This window comes from Molothrus ater, chromosome 14, assembly GCF_012460135.2.
Source record: "Molothrus ater isolate BHLD 08-10-18 breed brown headed cowbird chromosome 14, BPBGC_Mater_1.1, whole genome shotgun sequence".
Taxonomy (NCBI): Eukaryota; Metazoa; Chordata; class Aves; order Passeriformes; family Icteridae; genus Molothrus; species Molothrus ater.
In genome coordinates, this window is record NC_050491.2 from 11,415,493 (window position 1) to 11,432,585 (window position 17,093).

Genomic DNA, 17,093 nt, shown 5'->3' on the forward strand with positions numbered 1-17,093 from the left:
GAAACCGGGCTTCTGAATTCTCTCAAAAAACTGCTGTTCTTCCTGTTTTCTTCTACTGGTAAATGGTCCTGGCCTGGGACTATGTATAAAATTTGCCTTCAGGCTAACTCTTAACAGATGTTGCCCTTACTCCCTTCAAATAGAGACATATTTTAATGGTCCATCCTAAAGGAGAGGTCTTGGCAGCTATATGAAGAAAAAGAAGATACTTAGCCATTGCTTGAGGGCACCATGTATTAAACACAGCCCATGTGATACAGTAGGAATAACTGAACCTTAAAAACATTTCTGTTTAATTTCACTCTTCAAATTAATTCCAGTTTCAGATCTCTGTGCTTTCTGAAATTATATTTGAATTTTAATTTTAATTACAAAATATATCTAGGTGGTTATTTCCTTATGTATAATACTGAAAATATGATCACACAACACTGTCTTATGTTGTACAAGCCAGGTAATTTTGTCACTTGATTTTTTTCTTTTGCAGGAATGTGAGCCAAAAATGTGGAGAAGTGTTGTAATTCAGAAGGGAAATACTCTCTTAATTCAAGAGGTCCAGGAAGAAGATGGAGGAAATTATACCTGTGAACTAAAGTTTGAAGGCAAGCTTATACGGAGGACAGTTGAATTGAAGGTTACTGGTAAGAATCTTTTTTCTATGCCAAAAGAAAAAAAATTAAAGCTTTGAAATAATGAAAAAAATGGTACTCATATGTCGGTGAAATCTGTCAGTGAATCTGTTTGACAGAAATAAGTCCAAAGCAAATCCCAGTAGCTGAGCAGTCCCAGACTCTGGGAAATTTATATCAAGATCTTCTAAAATTCCACGGAAGGGTACTTTTACCTTTTGCTTTGTAGAAAACCTGTAAATGCTCCATATTTTTAAGTTTTTCTTTAATTTATGATGATCAACTTTTCTAGTCTAAGGATTGTCTTTAGTGAAGAGGATGGTGCAACTTATTCCAAGAGTGAAGTCAGCACTATTGGACTGCCAAAACAAAGTAACCTGCCTGTCAGGAGGTCATACACTCTATGGCTCTGACTCTATGGAGTATTTACCAGACAACAGTATTCTTCTGTCTATTTTTGCCAGGTATCAAAAATGAACAGCTAAAATAAGTATTGTCTACTGATATATTCTTGCTCCCTTTTCATCTCATTGTACAGTATGACATCTATAATTATTACTTTGCCTTCTGTGTCTGTGGAACTTTGCAAGTACCTGAAAACAGTTGAGGTTTTCTTCAGCTTTTCACACAAAACCATATAAACAAATGGTTAGGTATCTTCCTCACATACTGATTAAAACAGGGCCCTACTCAAAGCAGTGCCTGGTAGAATTCCTCTTATATCAAACTGAACTATTCCATATGATGTTTCTAATAGGTTCTTGAAAAAAAGTCTTCCCTTTATTTTGAGTGGAATCTGATTTTTTATTCTTATCATTATTTTTCATTTTCAGTGAGTTCTTTTCCCTGTGTGCCCTATGTCATGTGACCCTTTATTGTCCATTTTTGGTCATGGATGCAGCTCTAAAGTACTGATTTGACCTACCTGATTCTAGACCTGAGATATGAAAGAAGATATAATGCATGAAGATATAATACCTGTTTTGTGGGTGGTTGCTACCCTAAGTAGCATGCTGGTCTTCAACCAGAATGTGAACTAAGTTTGACAAAGTGAAAATGAGATGCATTTAACTCAATTCCTCATGATGGGTATTTTATGCTCTCCCTCTCATCATGACCTTGCTAGAAGTCATGTGTTTTCTTCATTATTTAAACACTATGGTGTATTTATACTTCACTATTTAGGGAATTTGTCCTAAACTAAATATAGAATTTATTACAGTTATTTCTCTGACTAAAAAGTTTATTATCAGATTATTTAAAATGTAAGTATGAAATATGTCAGTGTTCTCCATTTTGCAAAATGCTTGAGAAGATTTTTCTTCTTTTAATTTGGTGTGAATTCATGTTGCATTAAATTTTGTTTAGTTTATAAAGCACATATGTTTGTAAACACCTTTTCCAGATGGAAATGTTTGGGAGACATATCAGATGTTATGTGTTTGCTTATTGAATCTCTCTAGATATCTGAAAGAGGCTAGTAAGTTTATGTAAATAAAAACCTAAAAATGTGGATCAGAGCTGCAAATGACAGCTTTAATGAGCCAGTTTGTTTCTCCTGGTTTTTTTGTTTTGTTTCAGTTGGTGAATTTTACATGTTACTGTAGGTTTAGATCTTTGTGGGGGAGAGGTCAAAGAAAACTTGTACAACAAACAGCAACGGATTGCTTGTGTTGTGTGGCTGTCCAAGCCAGGGGAGGGGTCCTGAGGTGAGATCACAGGCTGGGAGCAGGTACATGACATCCTCAGAGACTTGGCTGAATAAATGTTGTGGTCCTTCAGGACTCATCTTAGTATGTCCAGGTCTTTCTTGAATTGGAATTGGTGTTGCACTGGGCCCCATTTTTCATCTGTCTGAAAATGGGTTCTCATCAAAATATTGCGCCAGAGGAAGCTAGAGGGAGAACCAGAGCTCTGACTTCTGAACCTGCTGGTCTTTAAAATCACTGTTAGAAAATCCTGCTGAAGGCTGGGGTAGAATTGTCTCTGCTAGCCTGCAGCACAGATGTGGAGAAAAGGATCATGCCTGCTGTTTTCTTCTGAAGGAGCTTTGTGATGCTGTTTCTATTACTGGTACTTATTATCATGTCTGAATTGGCATTTATTGGCAAGTGTCTGAGTTCCTCTAACATAAAGATTTTGAACAGAAAGACTCTGTTGGGCACTGCTAGCAGCCATGGTAACCTGAAATTGTTATTGAAGAGTTATTCTGAAAGTGAAATGGGTAACTCCATGTCTCTCTTGAGCAAGGAGAGATGCACTGCCATGTAGAGAGGGGAAGCTGGCTTAGATTCCCTGTAGTTTTTCAGGCATTTGCAGAAGTACACAGTACAAAGTGCACCAGTTAGGTGGATGAAGTTGTTTATCTCTTGGTTGTAAGACAAGAATCTTCTTTGAAGTCACATCAAATGTGGTATGTGAGGTTTTTAATCCTTTGTGAAGGTTGTGGTAGTTATGTAAGTAGCAATATGAAATATTTGCTGTTTGTAGCTAAATGCAGAATGGGCATCTAAACAGTGAAACTTGAAATCAGAATAAATGCAGTACTGTCATAACAGAAGCTACATCAAAAGCTTTAGGAAAATTTCAAGGTGCAGGAGCCAGAAGCACCATTTTAACTTGCTGTTGGTAAAACTAATCAGAATAGTTCATGAGATCCCAGCCAAATGCAGCAGTTCTGCTGAAGATGTGATCCCACAAGCCAGGCTGATCCAAGTTACCAGCAGACAAGAGAGCAGCTGTGGGCCGAGGGAAGGATGTCTGTCTGTCTGGTATTTATATCAGTGTTGCCTAAGGATTTATTTCAAGTAGAGGCTTTCAACTGGGGACACAACCCTGCTCTTATTATTTATCCAGCAAAGTCCAGTGATGTCATTAGAGCTATTAGAAGGTGTTCCCTTAATTTCCTGTGACAAAGTGTCAGCACAGTTGTCTTAGTGGCTGTGCCTGTGGCAGGGAGCTGCAAGGACAGTGTGCTTTCCTTGGATCCTGTCTTGCCTTCTGGCCTTTGCAGACCCAACTGGAAGATCTCAGTGGGCCAGTTAGAGGTAGGAGGGGAGTTCCTCCTCCCTTTCTTCTGTGGCCAAGTCATGATATGAGCAAGTATGAAATAATTTGTAACAAAGAAATCTTGGCGGTCTTAGATGGAAACTGAAAGCTATCAGTGTGTGATGCCTGGCCAGGGGAAGGCACACAGAGGGACCTGAGTGGTGTTGGTAGGTGAGCAGAGCAGAAAGCAAACAGGTCAGATGGCATTTGCAGGAAGGGGCAGCTGGACACAGGGATGGCAAAGTCATTTTCTGGCTGCAGTGGGTAATGAACAGCTGGGTGGGATTCAGTTGATAAAGAATTTCAGAGGCTGTAGCTCTTCAGGGTTCTGAGGGAAAGGCTTGCAGCCTAGAATATATTTGAAAAATATTTTGGCAGAAAGTATTTATAGGGAAAAAATCCTGAGCTACAATACAGCACTAATGAGCAGTGCCTAAATCTTGGTGTTTGGGTGCATTTAACAATAATAGATTGTCAACAAACCAGCTTTTTCATCACTAGTTCTTCATGGGTTTGTTATATTATGCAGACAGATGTGAAACAAGTCTTGTCAGCCTTTTTTGCTGAAGAAACATGACAACAGTGTTATCTCTTAGCAAATAACACATAACCCTTCAGTCTATGTAAAAAAAAAAAATATTGATACCAATTCACTTTGCTTCTTGGTACCTTTAGAGTAACAAACAAATGAGATTAGAAACTGTAATCTAGGGTTCTAAAGAGTAAAAATGTAACAGAAACTCAGTTTTTAATTAGATAGTAAGTTAGAGTGCACCCATTCAGAAAAAACTGAATGCATCTAATATAAAGTTACAGATAATCTACATGATTATAATTTATTAAAATTACAGTTATTCAGGAATATCAACAATCAAAAGCATTTTAATGAGTATTGTAAATGCCAACATTTATTAAAGAACAGTTAAACTATTCAGATTAAAAGAAAAAAAACCCAGACTTAGAATGCAGTGTTGGTTTTGAAAGGCAATTTCTGCATCTTCCTGTTTTCCCCAGCCCTACCAACAAGTTTACTCTGTCTTGATGCACAGCAATATTTCAATAGCTTTGAGGGTGAGAAGGTGCCATTGTGAAAAACACCTGCTGTGTTTATCTGCTTCTTCAGCACTCTTTTTGCTCTGGAACACTGGTCTGTGAGGGCACAGGCTGAGAAGAAAATGCAAGGAGACATATCTTGGAGCTTTGGGAAAGGGCGATGCCTCTAAGAAGAGAGCAAGAGCTGCTCTCACAGCGTGGCCCAGGTGCCCCTGGCGGATGAGGCTGTTTGCAGGGATGTGTTTCTTCAGGGACAGCTGTGCTAGACAGAGAAGTTGTCTTGTTCTTTCTGCTGCCTGTGGAAAGAGGTGATTTGTGAGCTTGTACTGGTGAATTATTTTCCAGTATGACAGCAGAAGCTGGCCATCTGAACAACTTCATAAACTGCTGGTGATGAATTGGAATGACATGCAGGAGTTACTGGACCACTCTGTCCAGGAGCTCTGTCCTCCAAGTTTCCTTCATCCTCTACTCTGGCATATTCTTCACAGACTGCTAAAATGCCTGGCCGTTCCTAAAATTCATTTGTGCAGCAATATCTGTTTTGACCATCGTAAATGACAAATTATTCCACATGGCTACTTGAGTTGAATGATTCTGCCCGAATTCACTCTTTGATCATAGTTTTTCAATTAAATTATTTCAAGTCTCATTACATCTCTCACTTTTCAAATTACACCTGCTGCTGTTGCTGGATTTTGTTTGTGGGTTTGGAACCCCTTTATTGGCAAAAGTAATTGATGGTTGGTTCCAAGGAGAAAGCCATGGAGGAAGCCATGTTGTGGCAGTTTTGTGTTCTCCTTGGGATGCCTTTTGCAGCTGCAGTGTGCCTGGAGCTCTGGGCTTTGTGGTTTTTGGAACCCTAACCCTAGGCAGTAAAAGCAGCCTTGGGCTAAGGCTGGTTCAAAGGAGAAAGCTGTGGAGGAAGCTATGTTTTTTTTTAATTGAAGTTTTGCAGGATATTTCTTGTGAAATTTCAAAATTTTCCCCAAATGCAAGCTCTGGTTCCGGTCAGCACTCAATATCTCACTTAATCCCTGGGATCTGGGAGTTGCTTGAAATGCACTGGTGCTTTATTGTTGATTTTGGCCAGCAGCTCTAATGAGAGCTGTTAGCTCCCCTCTCCCTTATTTGTTTGTGTTTTCAAGCATGGGTCACAGAGTCTGTTGTCTCAAATAAAGCAGAAAACATTTCAAGGAAAGCCTAAAGCAGCCTGTGAATTTTCCTGATGAAGCAGCCTGAAAAGCACTGCAAGGTAAAACACGGTGACGTGCGGATGGTGGTGGCTGCTCTGGCCTTCAGGGTTTGCTGCTCCTCACTCCCTTGCATCGCCACTGCTGGTGGGCATGGGAAGTGTTTGCTGTACTTGGACCTGTCTCCCTTTTTCTGGAAGCAGATGCTCCTTCTTGAGAGCTCTATTTGTTTAGCTCCACATCTCCAAAAGAAAAATTTCCTCTGTTTAGTGTTCGCCAGAATTCTAAAGTGATATTGAAGCTGTCAGCAGCTGTAGGGACATGCTTTTTATTCTTTCCCTCCTCTCCTGGCTTGGCAGCTTTGGCCTTTCTTTGCCTGCTGTGAACAATCAGCTCACTCCCAGTGCTTGGCAGTCCTCATCACTTCTGACATATGGCCTGGGATGCCTGTCCCCTGTTGTATCCCATGCAAGTGTTCCAACCAGAGCTCCCCTTTAGCAGGAAATGTGCTGTTTCCAGCTGAAAGCCCAACTCCTGCTCCCTGTAACTTCATGGGGAGCTGCTGGAGTACAGGCAGGGAACACTGGAATATTGGCACTTTCTACTTTAGAATTATTTTTGTTCTTAACAGGCAATTTTATTTTATCCATAAGTCAGAACTCCCTCCCATACTTTGTAATACAGAGAGCAAATCCCTGTGCAGAAAGCTCCTGGAGCAAGGGGATGATGGGTGTTTGCACTCTGTTTCCTTGGCTGATATGGGGTTGGATCTCACAGCTTGGCTTGGGAGAATGAAGGGAGAAGGGGGCTCGCACTGTGGCTCTCCTGGCACCTGCCTGTGTGCCATGGTGGCTTTAGGTATCACTACCCAAAAAGTGCCACAAAGAAAGATACAATGATCAACCAACCAAGGCTGCTGAGCTCAAAATAAAGTGTGCATTTTCAGATTTTCCTCAAATGTAACGTAAGCAGTGGAGAGGGATAAAACTGGTGAGATTTTCGGTTTCTTTTTTAGTTCATGGTGTTGGTACATTCCATTCACTAATGAACGGCATTTATGGTGGTAGATGCAGAAAGGCCTTCCTTTCTCTGAGAAAACATTTTTTCATAACAGAACTTTTACCAATATTTGGGTCCAGAAGAGAATAAATTAAAAGAATCTGGAGAAATAAATTATTCAGGGGAAGATATTTACAAAACAATGGAAAAAGAAAAAAGCAGCTTGCTTGTGACTGCAGTTCTAACAATTGTGAAAATTAGATACTTGTTAATTTGGAAATGAAATCTTAAAATGATCAAGTTAAATCTGCATAAGTTTTTTACTTCTGGGAGGGAGACTGCAGATGGTTTGGGAACAGAAAATCCTTCCTGTTCACTTCTAATATTGACACATCATATCTCAAGTGGCATTTACTTGCTCATATAAATTACACCTTTCCATAGCAAGACTTCATCTCTTTGCAATATCTTGACACAATCAGGGAATCACTTTTTCATTAAATGCAAGGGACAGCAAAAAGCCTGCCCAAATTAAGGTTTTATTGAGAGTCCCAAGCTTTAAAAGATCTGTGGTAGGAGATACTGTTCTTAGCATTTCCTCTGCTGCACTTTCTTATAAATGATGCATTGCATCTTTTATTATTTTTATTTTCTAAAGGAAACCTTCCTTTCTATGAGAGACAGCAAGGCAGAAATGGGTTAAGTGCTGACAAATACAGTACTTAAAAACCAGGAAATGAATTTCACAGCTGGGTTCTCAAACTATTGCCAAAATAACTATCTATTTAAAGCTACATATAGGAAGTGCCAACAATTAGAGTTTTCTTTTGATATATTTTATGTGATTTGTATTAATTTTTACCAAGGTCTTTGTTTTGTAAATATTAGCTTTCTGTAATACAGTAAAGTTTATCTTAAAACTTTAATTTCAATTCTGATTTGTTACATGTCTGGCATCCTATTAACTCCTGTAGATAGCTAAGCATGTTTCTGTGGTTGAAGCAGACTTAATTGCCACTGATTTCTGTGGTGACTTTAGCTTTTCCAACTACCTCAGGCAAAGCCTAGTATGATCCATCAAGAGAAATGTGTTCGTTTGCTTTTGACCCCATTTGGAAAATGGAGCAATTTCTCTGCCTTTTTCAGAGTATTTCTTGTTCAACCATGCAAAAACCCTGTTATAAATCTGCAGCAACTTCTGTGTCTGCAAAGAGTCCACAGGAAAATTCAGTCCAGAGCATGGCATCAGTATAATGAGGGTGCCCATTCGCCTGGAAGAAGTGCCAGTCCTGTTCTGTCTTTTAACATCTCTTTTTCACCTGACACCCAGCAAGGTCCTGATAAATTGGACCAACTCTTCTGGTTTCAGGAGCACCTCATCAGAGTCTGTAAGCTGAGGATCTGGACAGTGTCTGAGGGATGCCTGTGCCCATTGGTGGTTGCTGTGTGAACTGTGTCACTGTTAAAGTGACAACAAAATACATCCACAAGGATAAAAGCTCCTTCATTTGCAGTCCCTCAAGTGATCCAGATTGATGGCTTTTCCATTCACTAGAGTGACCTGTTAATACAGGGCTCATGAAATATGAGTTTGGAAGATAAACATTAAGTATTACCTCCATATCTCCTGGAGAAACTGCAAGTTCTAAGGGCAGTGAGAAATGTAGCAATATGCTGCAGTCTATGAATTATATATAGTGTCAGTACTCCTGGCGCTTTACTTACAGCTCCACAGCCTGCCTTCCTGGCTCATGAACATGCAGAGTAATTAGAATGGCAAATAGCATTAGTTTTTATTGACCTATGTTGCCCCCTAGTTCTCTGTCATGTTCTTGAACATCATGGTTTTTTCCTTCCACCTTAAATCAGCAGTTTGCAGTTTATAGCATTGATTATTTGGTATTGTCTAATTTATTGATGTGGGCAGCCAAGGCTTCCACGCATGTTATGGGTTGCTCATTTCTCCAATGCCCTGTCTTTGTGCACAGCGACTGTAGCTCACTGAATCACTGACAATATACTGTAAATGTCAGATATGAGCTCCCACTTTAAAAACTGCTGCTCAGTCCAGGAGCTGCTGAGCCACATTCTCTAAGTGGCTCTACGTGTATTGTGCTTTCAGTACTGGAGGTGACTTAGTATAAATGACAGGATTGTGGGGGTTTTGCCAACAACAGTGAGGTAAAGCGCACACACTGAAAGAAACTTGTATGTTTTCATTTTCTGTGTTAGAGTAAGTTTCCTTCATCATGAAAATGTAGGCTGGATGCTCTTTCTTCTTTATTAATAATAGATAGTCAGATAGATGCACAGGCACAAAATAACACTGCCCCTGAAACCATTTTGCTAATGGTAAAATAGATACACACGAGTGAGCAGATTGCCTTGTCCACTGAAAATGCAGCTTTCCCACCCAGAGAAACTGCAAATCTTGCTTAATATATTGTCTCATAAGAAAAGCTTGAGAACCAGAAGCAATGACTGTCTCGTTCCTTTGAAATGACTGGAGAAATTTTAATAGGTGAAAAGCTCTGCTATAACTTGAGCTGGAGATCAGGATAATATTTTCACAGCATGATGTTGATGCTTTTCAAAACTGGTTTGTCCTGCCTGGCACTTGTAGCTGTGTGTCTGAGATGAAAAGTTCTGCTGTGGAAGGAATAGTGCTCGCTACTGAATTGTCAGCATTATTTCTTACTGCAGTGATGTGATCCTCAAAGGTGCCTTATTCAAGCACCTGTTTGGCCTGACCCTGTTTAGCTTATGAGATCTGACAGAAGTAGTATTGCTTCAGGCTCTGATGTTGCTCTTATGAAGTTCACCAGAAGACTGGAGCTAATAACTTACCAATGTTTGCTCTGTGCCTTGCAATTTTTAAGTTGAAAGGACATACAAGAATATGCTGGGTGTGTTAAGTACCTTGTTTGTCTTTGATATCATGGAGCAGCATGGAAAAGATGTTCTTAATTTTCATCAGCACCAACCAAGCTATTTTTTGTCTTTGATATCATTGATTGACCTTTTCTAAGCAAGAGAAAAATAAGCATTCAACTGAATTTGTATTGAGATGTTTATTACTCCAATCTATTTCAAAGGGCTGGGTAACTACTCTGTTACATGAGACTTACATGTACTGACTTATTTACTGTGTGTATTGGGTGGTTTTCGCAATGCAAGCATGTTTCAGTAAATAAAATCAATTTGCAGCCAATGGGAATGCAACAGTAAGTGATTTAACTTTTCATCTTTTTCTTTGGCTTGAAATGAAAAGCTCTCCAAGGCTTTTTTTTATGACAAGCCCTGTAGGCTGAAGTACTCTGAGAAAGTGCAGGAAATATAAAGTGCGAATTGCAAACCAAAATGATTTCACAGTAAAATTAATAAACAATATAGTCATAAATTTCTAAGGCAGCTTTGGGTTCTTATCTGTTCTTATACTGTTTTTTTTCTGGTATAGCCCAGCAACGGAACTAAAGGCCTGTTTCACCTCAGAAAGAGCAGTCTGGTCTGTGCAGTCTCTGATTTGATTTTATCTTGGCTGGAGCTGGTTCTCCTGTGTGGGTACCTGTCTGCCAGGAACTGGTCTGAGATAATTTCATAATCGATTGAGATGATAAAAGGGCTTTGGTTATATGGAAGGAAGCTAGATCCAAGCACCAGATGGTTTTTCATCTTTATGCAGTGCATATCGCATCAGCAGTCCAGTTGCGGAGAGTTGAGCCGCCCATCCTGGGCCAGGAGTGGTTATAGCTTCTGGCAGGGAAGGAACCAATTTGCCATAAGCTGTGTATGCCCTTAGAGCTTCTCTGGAATACACTGCCATGCTGCTTTTTCTTCCTTAATGCGAGATGAAATGCACCTGGAACAAGACCCTGCCAAGGCTATGACAGCTCTGTAACCTCTAAGTGGCCATAGCAACTGTATTTAGACAGATGTTTTTAAGGGGAGTATTATCTAAATATTGGTACACATGGCTGTGCAGTAAAGCAATCTGATTTAGAGATGCCATTTGGGCTTCTCTTGGGATATGCACATGTTGCAGAAACACAGGCCACTTCATTTGTAAATGAAATAAGAGGGGTACACAGTGGGTCCTTCAGCATGGTGTGCATGCCAGTGTGAGAAGGATGGATCTCAGAAATACGGTGAGAAGCATTAGAGGGAGAGAGAGGAAGACCTTTGTTACTTGGTTTTCTGATATAAAAGTCTTTTTGAAGCTGGTGAAAGATCCAACCAGAGTATCAGGCTGATGAAGAAATGTGACTTTTCAGAAAAAACATGAGTTTGTCAGAGAGGAATGTTAGCACTTGCCCCCTTAAGAAATTCTTTTCCCCCTTCTTAGTAAGAATTCCATTCTGGGAAAAACTGCAGCTTTTCTATGTTGTACTCCAGAGGGAGAGAATTCACTGCTTTTCTAGCTAAAGTACTTTTTCTATCACTTTGCAAAGAAGCTGCCCTAAAGCTTTGGGCAGTGCAGCACTCAGAGGAAATACTGTGATCACAGACTGCTGCTGAAAGAAGAGAAGATGGTGAAGAGGTCAGTCTGGAAATGTGGAGTCCTCAGGGGTTGGAACTGTGGTTCCTACACCTTCTAGCAGTGGCAAAGCCTGTTAAGTTCTCACCTTTAACGAGTTTCATACATCTCACACAAAGAAATGTTTCATTGTTTACTCATATACTGAAGTTAATTCACTTGGGATTGTTTGTCTTAAACAAACATCCATGAGAAAGTTCTCTTCCATGTTAGTGGCTTCCTATACAGGACTGTTCAAGTTCCTGTAGATCATGGCATCATAACTGAAGCAGTAGGCTAAAGCACAGAAATACTTCCAACAATTCCCTCAAGGAAAGTTATCATTGCCTTCATTCCAGAAAAGCAGAGTCAAGGAAACTGAGCATACCTGTAATGTACATGTTGAATCATTCTATTTGTGAGGGAAAATGCCTCTCTTTTGGGTTTTATTTTTAATGTCTGCTTTTTTTCCACCTTCCAAAAATGAATAATTCTATTCCCCACTATCCACTGTTTTGGCACTGCAATAGGAATTGTGCATTTCATAAGCAAATACTGAGATTTATTTTGGCTGGAGCTCATGATGTGGGGGAGAGGTTAATGGGACACATCATACTCTGAAGATAAGAAGAGTGAATTATATATATTAGTTTAATGTAGAAGATATGGACTGGAAAGAAAGTTCCTTTCCATTAAGTTGTGGGAGGGTCAGAGAAACAGCTTTGAGCACCTCCAAAGTCTCTGGCTATCTGCCACCAGATCTATATTCCCTCTTCAGCCCAGACCTCATTTTAATATTTAAAATGGTACTTGCTTTCTTTTTCTAACCCTCAAAAGGGCTTTAATTCTTTTCCTCATTCTGTCAGTGCTCAAGCTGCTACAGCTGTTGCTGTCACATTTAATAAGGACTTTGCAGAGTTTAAATATTGTGTTGTTCACCAGCTTTTCTTTGGTGCAAGAGAAGAGCTTTGTTGTTAAGTTTGGGTGCTTCTCACTGACACAGCTGCTGACAGGGGGTGTCAGCTGGAGGTGACAGGAACTTGTCACTTGCCCTGGTAGTCTCATGAAGCTCCCTGTGGTGCCTGACACCACAATGCAGCCATGGATGGAGGTTCTGCAGACAGACTCCATCCAGCATGGAGCACTCACTGATTCTCTCTAGGACTGTGGTGTTTGGAAATGGATGTCTTTCAAATAAGAACATAAAATTGACCACACTGCAGTTCCTGACCTATAGTTGCACCATTACTTTGTGACTTTGTGGTTGCATATTTCTCATTTGAACATCACCAGTAATCCTGTGGTCCTTTTTATGCAGTGAACAGGTAACTTTCCTTTGCTCAGTTGTAGACGAGGTGGGAAACAAGGCAGCAATGTGGACAGGAGCTTGACATTTCAAAATGTCAGAAGGAGGAAGAATTGAGACTAAAACTTGATGTCCCCATGCCTAGAGTAACTTAGCTGCTTATTGAAATATTCTTCTTCCTAGCCTTGAGTTCTGTATGTGTGAATCCAGCTGTTTACTGGGGCTGTTTACTGTGACAGATAGTCAAAGTTCAAGAAAAACTTGGAACATCAGGTCCCAGTCTGCAGTGTCTGCTAGATACCCTCCTGTGTACATTATATCTCTCCCTATTCTCCTTCCCCCAAATCCTCCATCTCTCTGCACAGCCAGGCTAGATATTTACATTCATTCTCAATGTTAAACTGCATTTAAAAAGCCCATTTCCTTCCTGAAGCTATTCATCTTCTCTCTGGACCTTTGATGAAATCCTCTTCCTTTGATTCTGAATCATTCTCATGTTTTCAGTATGACAAAGAGTGATTTTATTTTTTTCTTCCTAACACTGCAAAAAGACCAACCTCTCTTGTTAGGATTTCTTTTGAAGTATCCAGGGTGAAAAGAGCTGAGCTGCAGGATAGAAAAGTATTGCTAAGACATAACATCTTAAAAAATTGATAATAAAGTCTAGGTTAAAAAAGAAGTTAGTGGACAATGCATATATTTTCATCTGAACATTACAGGCTGTTGTTTTGTTTAAATTTTCTAGGTGATGAAGGAAAATAGATAAGTGCTCATATTGGTAAAAATACTACACTTCAAGAATATTATCAATTATATTTGGATGCCTCATGGCATGTTTCTATCTTTTAAATAGGACTGATTTTGGCTTAGTGTGCTTTTACTGCTCTGATTCTGCCTTAATTCACAGACATTTGCATTTCTCTGCTTTCCCTGTTGGTGACATTCTTAGTGAGTAACGGCTTGCTGGGTTTACATTATGAAAATAAGAATAGGAAATGAAACTGCAGATTCTTATCTTCAAGTGAAGATGCCTAAATTAGAGGAAATCTTTCTGTTGTTCTTGTGTTTACTAAATATAAGGACATAGTCAAATCCCAGAGGCTGACGTGAGAAACAGCTGCAAGTGTGGAAAGTGGCAGTTTAAATTCCCAAATCCATGACATAGCCATGCCTGTTAACCCAGAACAAAGGGAAGTTAAACCCAGAGATTTTTTCCATCTTTGAGGTTCTCTGTCATTCTAATGCATGCTTGACTGTCTGGCTGAGAACTTTTAACCAGGCTGTGCTGTATTGTCATGGAGGAAAAAAGAGAGAGTGTCCAAAGAACAGGTGCAATCTGTGACCCAGCACCAATAGTCCAAATCAGTGCAAATCAGTCCAAAAACCTGATAGAGACATGGAAGGAGGCAGCTAAACAGGTGCATAAAAGAATCCAGAGTGTCAACGAGTTCAAATCAGCAGTAGAAATTAAGGATACAGTGCTGCTTTGTACTGACCTTTATGTTTAATTCTCAGTTGGTTGTTATGGAGGTGAGTTTAAGAAGTTACTCCTGCTGATTTAGATTCAGCCTGCGCTTTTCATGTGTGCCAAGGACCTTGCCACTGGAGAGGGCATTGCAAGATAACACAAGTAACAACAGGAGCAGTTGTCCTTCTCTCATCTGAAACCCTGGTGCACCAGTAAATATTTTAAATCTTTATTTAAAGGGTTTATCATAAACCCTTTAATAGCAGGAGTATTTTGAAGTATTAAATGCTGTTTTCCTTTTAGCCATAGCAAGGAGGGGGGAGATGGAGTCACTGGGAAGCGTGTGGCTGCAATTCTGTGTATGAAGCTCATTTGTCAGTGTAACAAATGTGGTGCTGCCGTGGTGGGGTTGTTGTCATGGGTGCTGTATATCACTCCTGGAGGCAAGGTGCACATGTAATATAAAGCAGTGAAGGAATGTAGCTCTGTTCCATCTCTGTCAGATGGTGTGATGACTATCCCAAGGGACAAGATAGATGCCACCACACTGTCATGGTGCTGCATCCCTGCAGCACAGTCTGCTGGGCTGGCTGGCACAGTTCCCTTGTCCCAGAGGCTTTGGTTTTGCATTTTTGACCTTCAGAAGAGAAAAAGACCATCTAAACGGATATTTTCCTTGCAACAAAAATGGCAACAGCAACAGCAAAATCAACTCTGGTCTCTGTTCATGCCTGGGAAATTTCAGCCTGAAAGGGAAAGATTTTTAAGTCACTGACTTGGCATGAAAGGGGCAACCTTGTAGAATAGGTGTAAGTACGGCTGTGACTATTGTAACAAGGGGTGATGTGTGCCAAAAAAGCTTCAGAGTGGCAAAACATAATGTGAGAAGTGTGACAGGAAAGTAACAGGGTGAGGAAATAGTATAGGACTTACAAGAAATTCATTGCAGCATGAAACTGAAATTAGGTTATTTGCCAGCTTCCTGAGGTGAAGGTGACTGTGCTCTAGACAGCCAACATCAGGAGGAAAATCCAGGATACAAAAGCAAATGTATTAATCTGGTTTCATCCAGGGCAGTCCCTTTGACCTTTAGCAGTTAGATGGATGTGGCACTGTGTGACTCAGTCTGTGCCACTGAAGGGGCAAACATCTGAAATGAACAGTCTGGTTCTGTTGATGTTAATCAGAGGAGCCTGTGCTGCCCTCAGTAGGGTTCCACCAGAGTGCAGGTGAGTATTTGGTCTGTGGCAGGCATAGGTGCCAATGCTGCAGAAGAGCTGTTCAGATGCATAGGGTAAAGGGTTAGAAAAGTAAGAGTTGAGGTGAGCTGGCAAGAAAAACCTTCCATTTTCATGGAACAGAGTAGATCTTTGGTGGGTGTTAAATTCCCTTAGCCATGGAGAGCAAGCTTTTCAAGCCATTCTTTGTCCCCAGCTAAAGAGAAACATATGCAGTTCCAGCTGTGGAAATTATCATGCAGTAAACAAGTCTCAAATGACTTTGCTACTTCATTTTGTAGTTATAATTTTGGAAGCATATCACAGCAAAGGCCTTCATCCAGGGCTAAATTCAAATCAAGTTTTGAGTTTTGAAATTGAAGCCTATTCTGAAATTCCCAACCATTTAAAAATAAATGCCCCTGGAGAATTTAGCAGAAAAATGAAAAATAAAAATTTTATGTTAAGCAGTTCATTCAAAAGATAACAAAGAGTAGGGATGAAACAGTTGTTTCTTAACTACAAAACACTCTGTTCACTTAGGTTATGGATTATCTTCTCTGAAAAAAGATGTGAAGACACTAAAATAAAAGTAGATATAGGAATCCATTTATACCAGGAGCAGGCATACACACCCATCTTGCTGTGTATTGTTAAAATGGTACCACATACATGAGCTTACTCAGAGCACTTCATTCTCTGCTTGTGTAGACAAATGCTTTGGATGTGCTTGAGCCTTCCAGTGTCAGCTCTGACTCTGCAGTTCCTTACTCAAGAATGTCAGGAGGTACTCATGGGCTTTAACTGATTTCTGTGGGACCAAGGTAAAGTATGAACCTTTTGCCCATCCCTGGACCAATTGTCTGCTGCATTCAGCGAAACTTAAGCAAATGTTTTATTCTGCTGGAAGTGGAGAAGGTTTAAGTGCAGTGCTTAAGGGCAATCTCAAGTCTTGGGCAGAAGAAAAATGGAGTTTCAGAGGAGGGTACATGTGAAAACCTGTGCAGGGTTCTTCTGTCTCCCAGGGCTGCCTATGGTCACCTCCAGCAGTACATGTCAGAGCACAGCTTTTCCAGCTGTCACAGCACCATAGCTACAACTGTTGTTGTAAAAGATCCAATCCTTTTCCCTAATGCCCTCTAATCCCAAACACTTGAAAGTGTACAGGAAACTTATGCTGAATGAATACCTAATGAATAAGGAAGCTTTTCTTACAGAGCTCTTGATAGAAGTGAGTGTTTGGCTCTTCTATTGAACAAAGTGTACTTGCGCAACAGCTTCATCTCTAAATGGCATTTTTAGCTGCAGTTACTAGAAACATAAATGGCAAAACCCCATGCTCTGTTGTGAAGACCATTTTGAAAATAAAACTTGTCTTGTGCTCGTGTAATAGTGATAATAAAAAAGCTGTTCAGAAAGTGCTACTACTTGAATTAGGCCTGTCTTCATCTTGTTAAAATAAATGTATTTATTAAGTATGCATATCTTTATCTCTTATGTAATGAGAAGAACAGAGGCGTATCACAGATCTGCAGTGTCTTTTGTGCTCTACAAATTCGATGCGACAGTCACCAGACAAAAAGTGATTTATTCTGTGTCTTGTAATGGGTGGAATAATTAGCAGCGATGGCATCCATCACTTCTCCAACATGCCTATCTCAGAACTT

At 40.1% G+C, this 17,093-nt stretch overlaps 1 protein-coding gene across 4 annotated transcripts in view; it reads left to right on the plus strand.

The window, feature by feature from the left end:
- The window catches only part of IL1RAPL2 (interleukin 1 receptor accessory protein like 2), a 344,044-nt gene that overhangs the window by 200,312 nt on the left and 126,639 nt on the right, over nucleotides 1–17,093 (plus strand). For all 4 annotated transcript variants that reach the window (XM_036402067.2, XM_036402068.2, XM_036402069.2 and 1 more), the window contains one exon: nucleotides 488–641. In XM_036402067.2, the coding sequence (XP_036257960.1) occupies nucleotides 488–641 (154 nt within the window). The remainder of the gene's footprint in view (nucleotides 1–487; nucleotides 642–17,093) is intronic.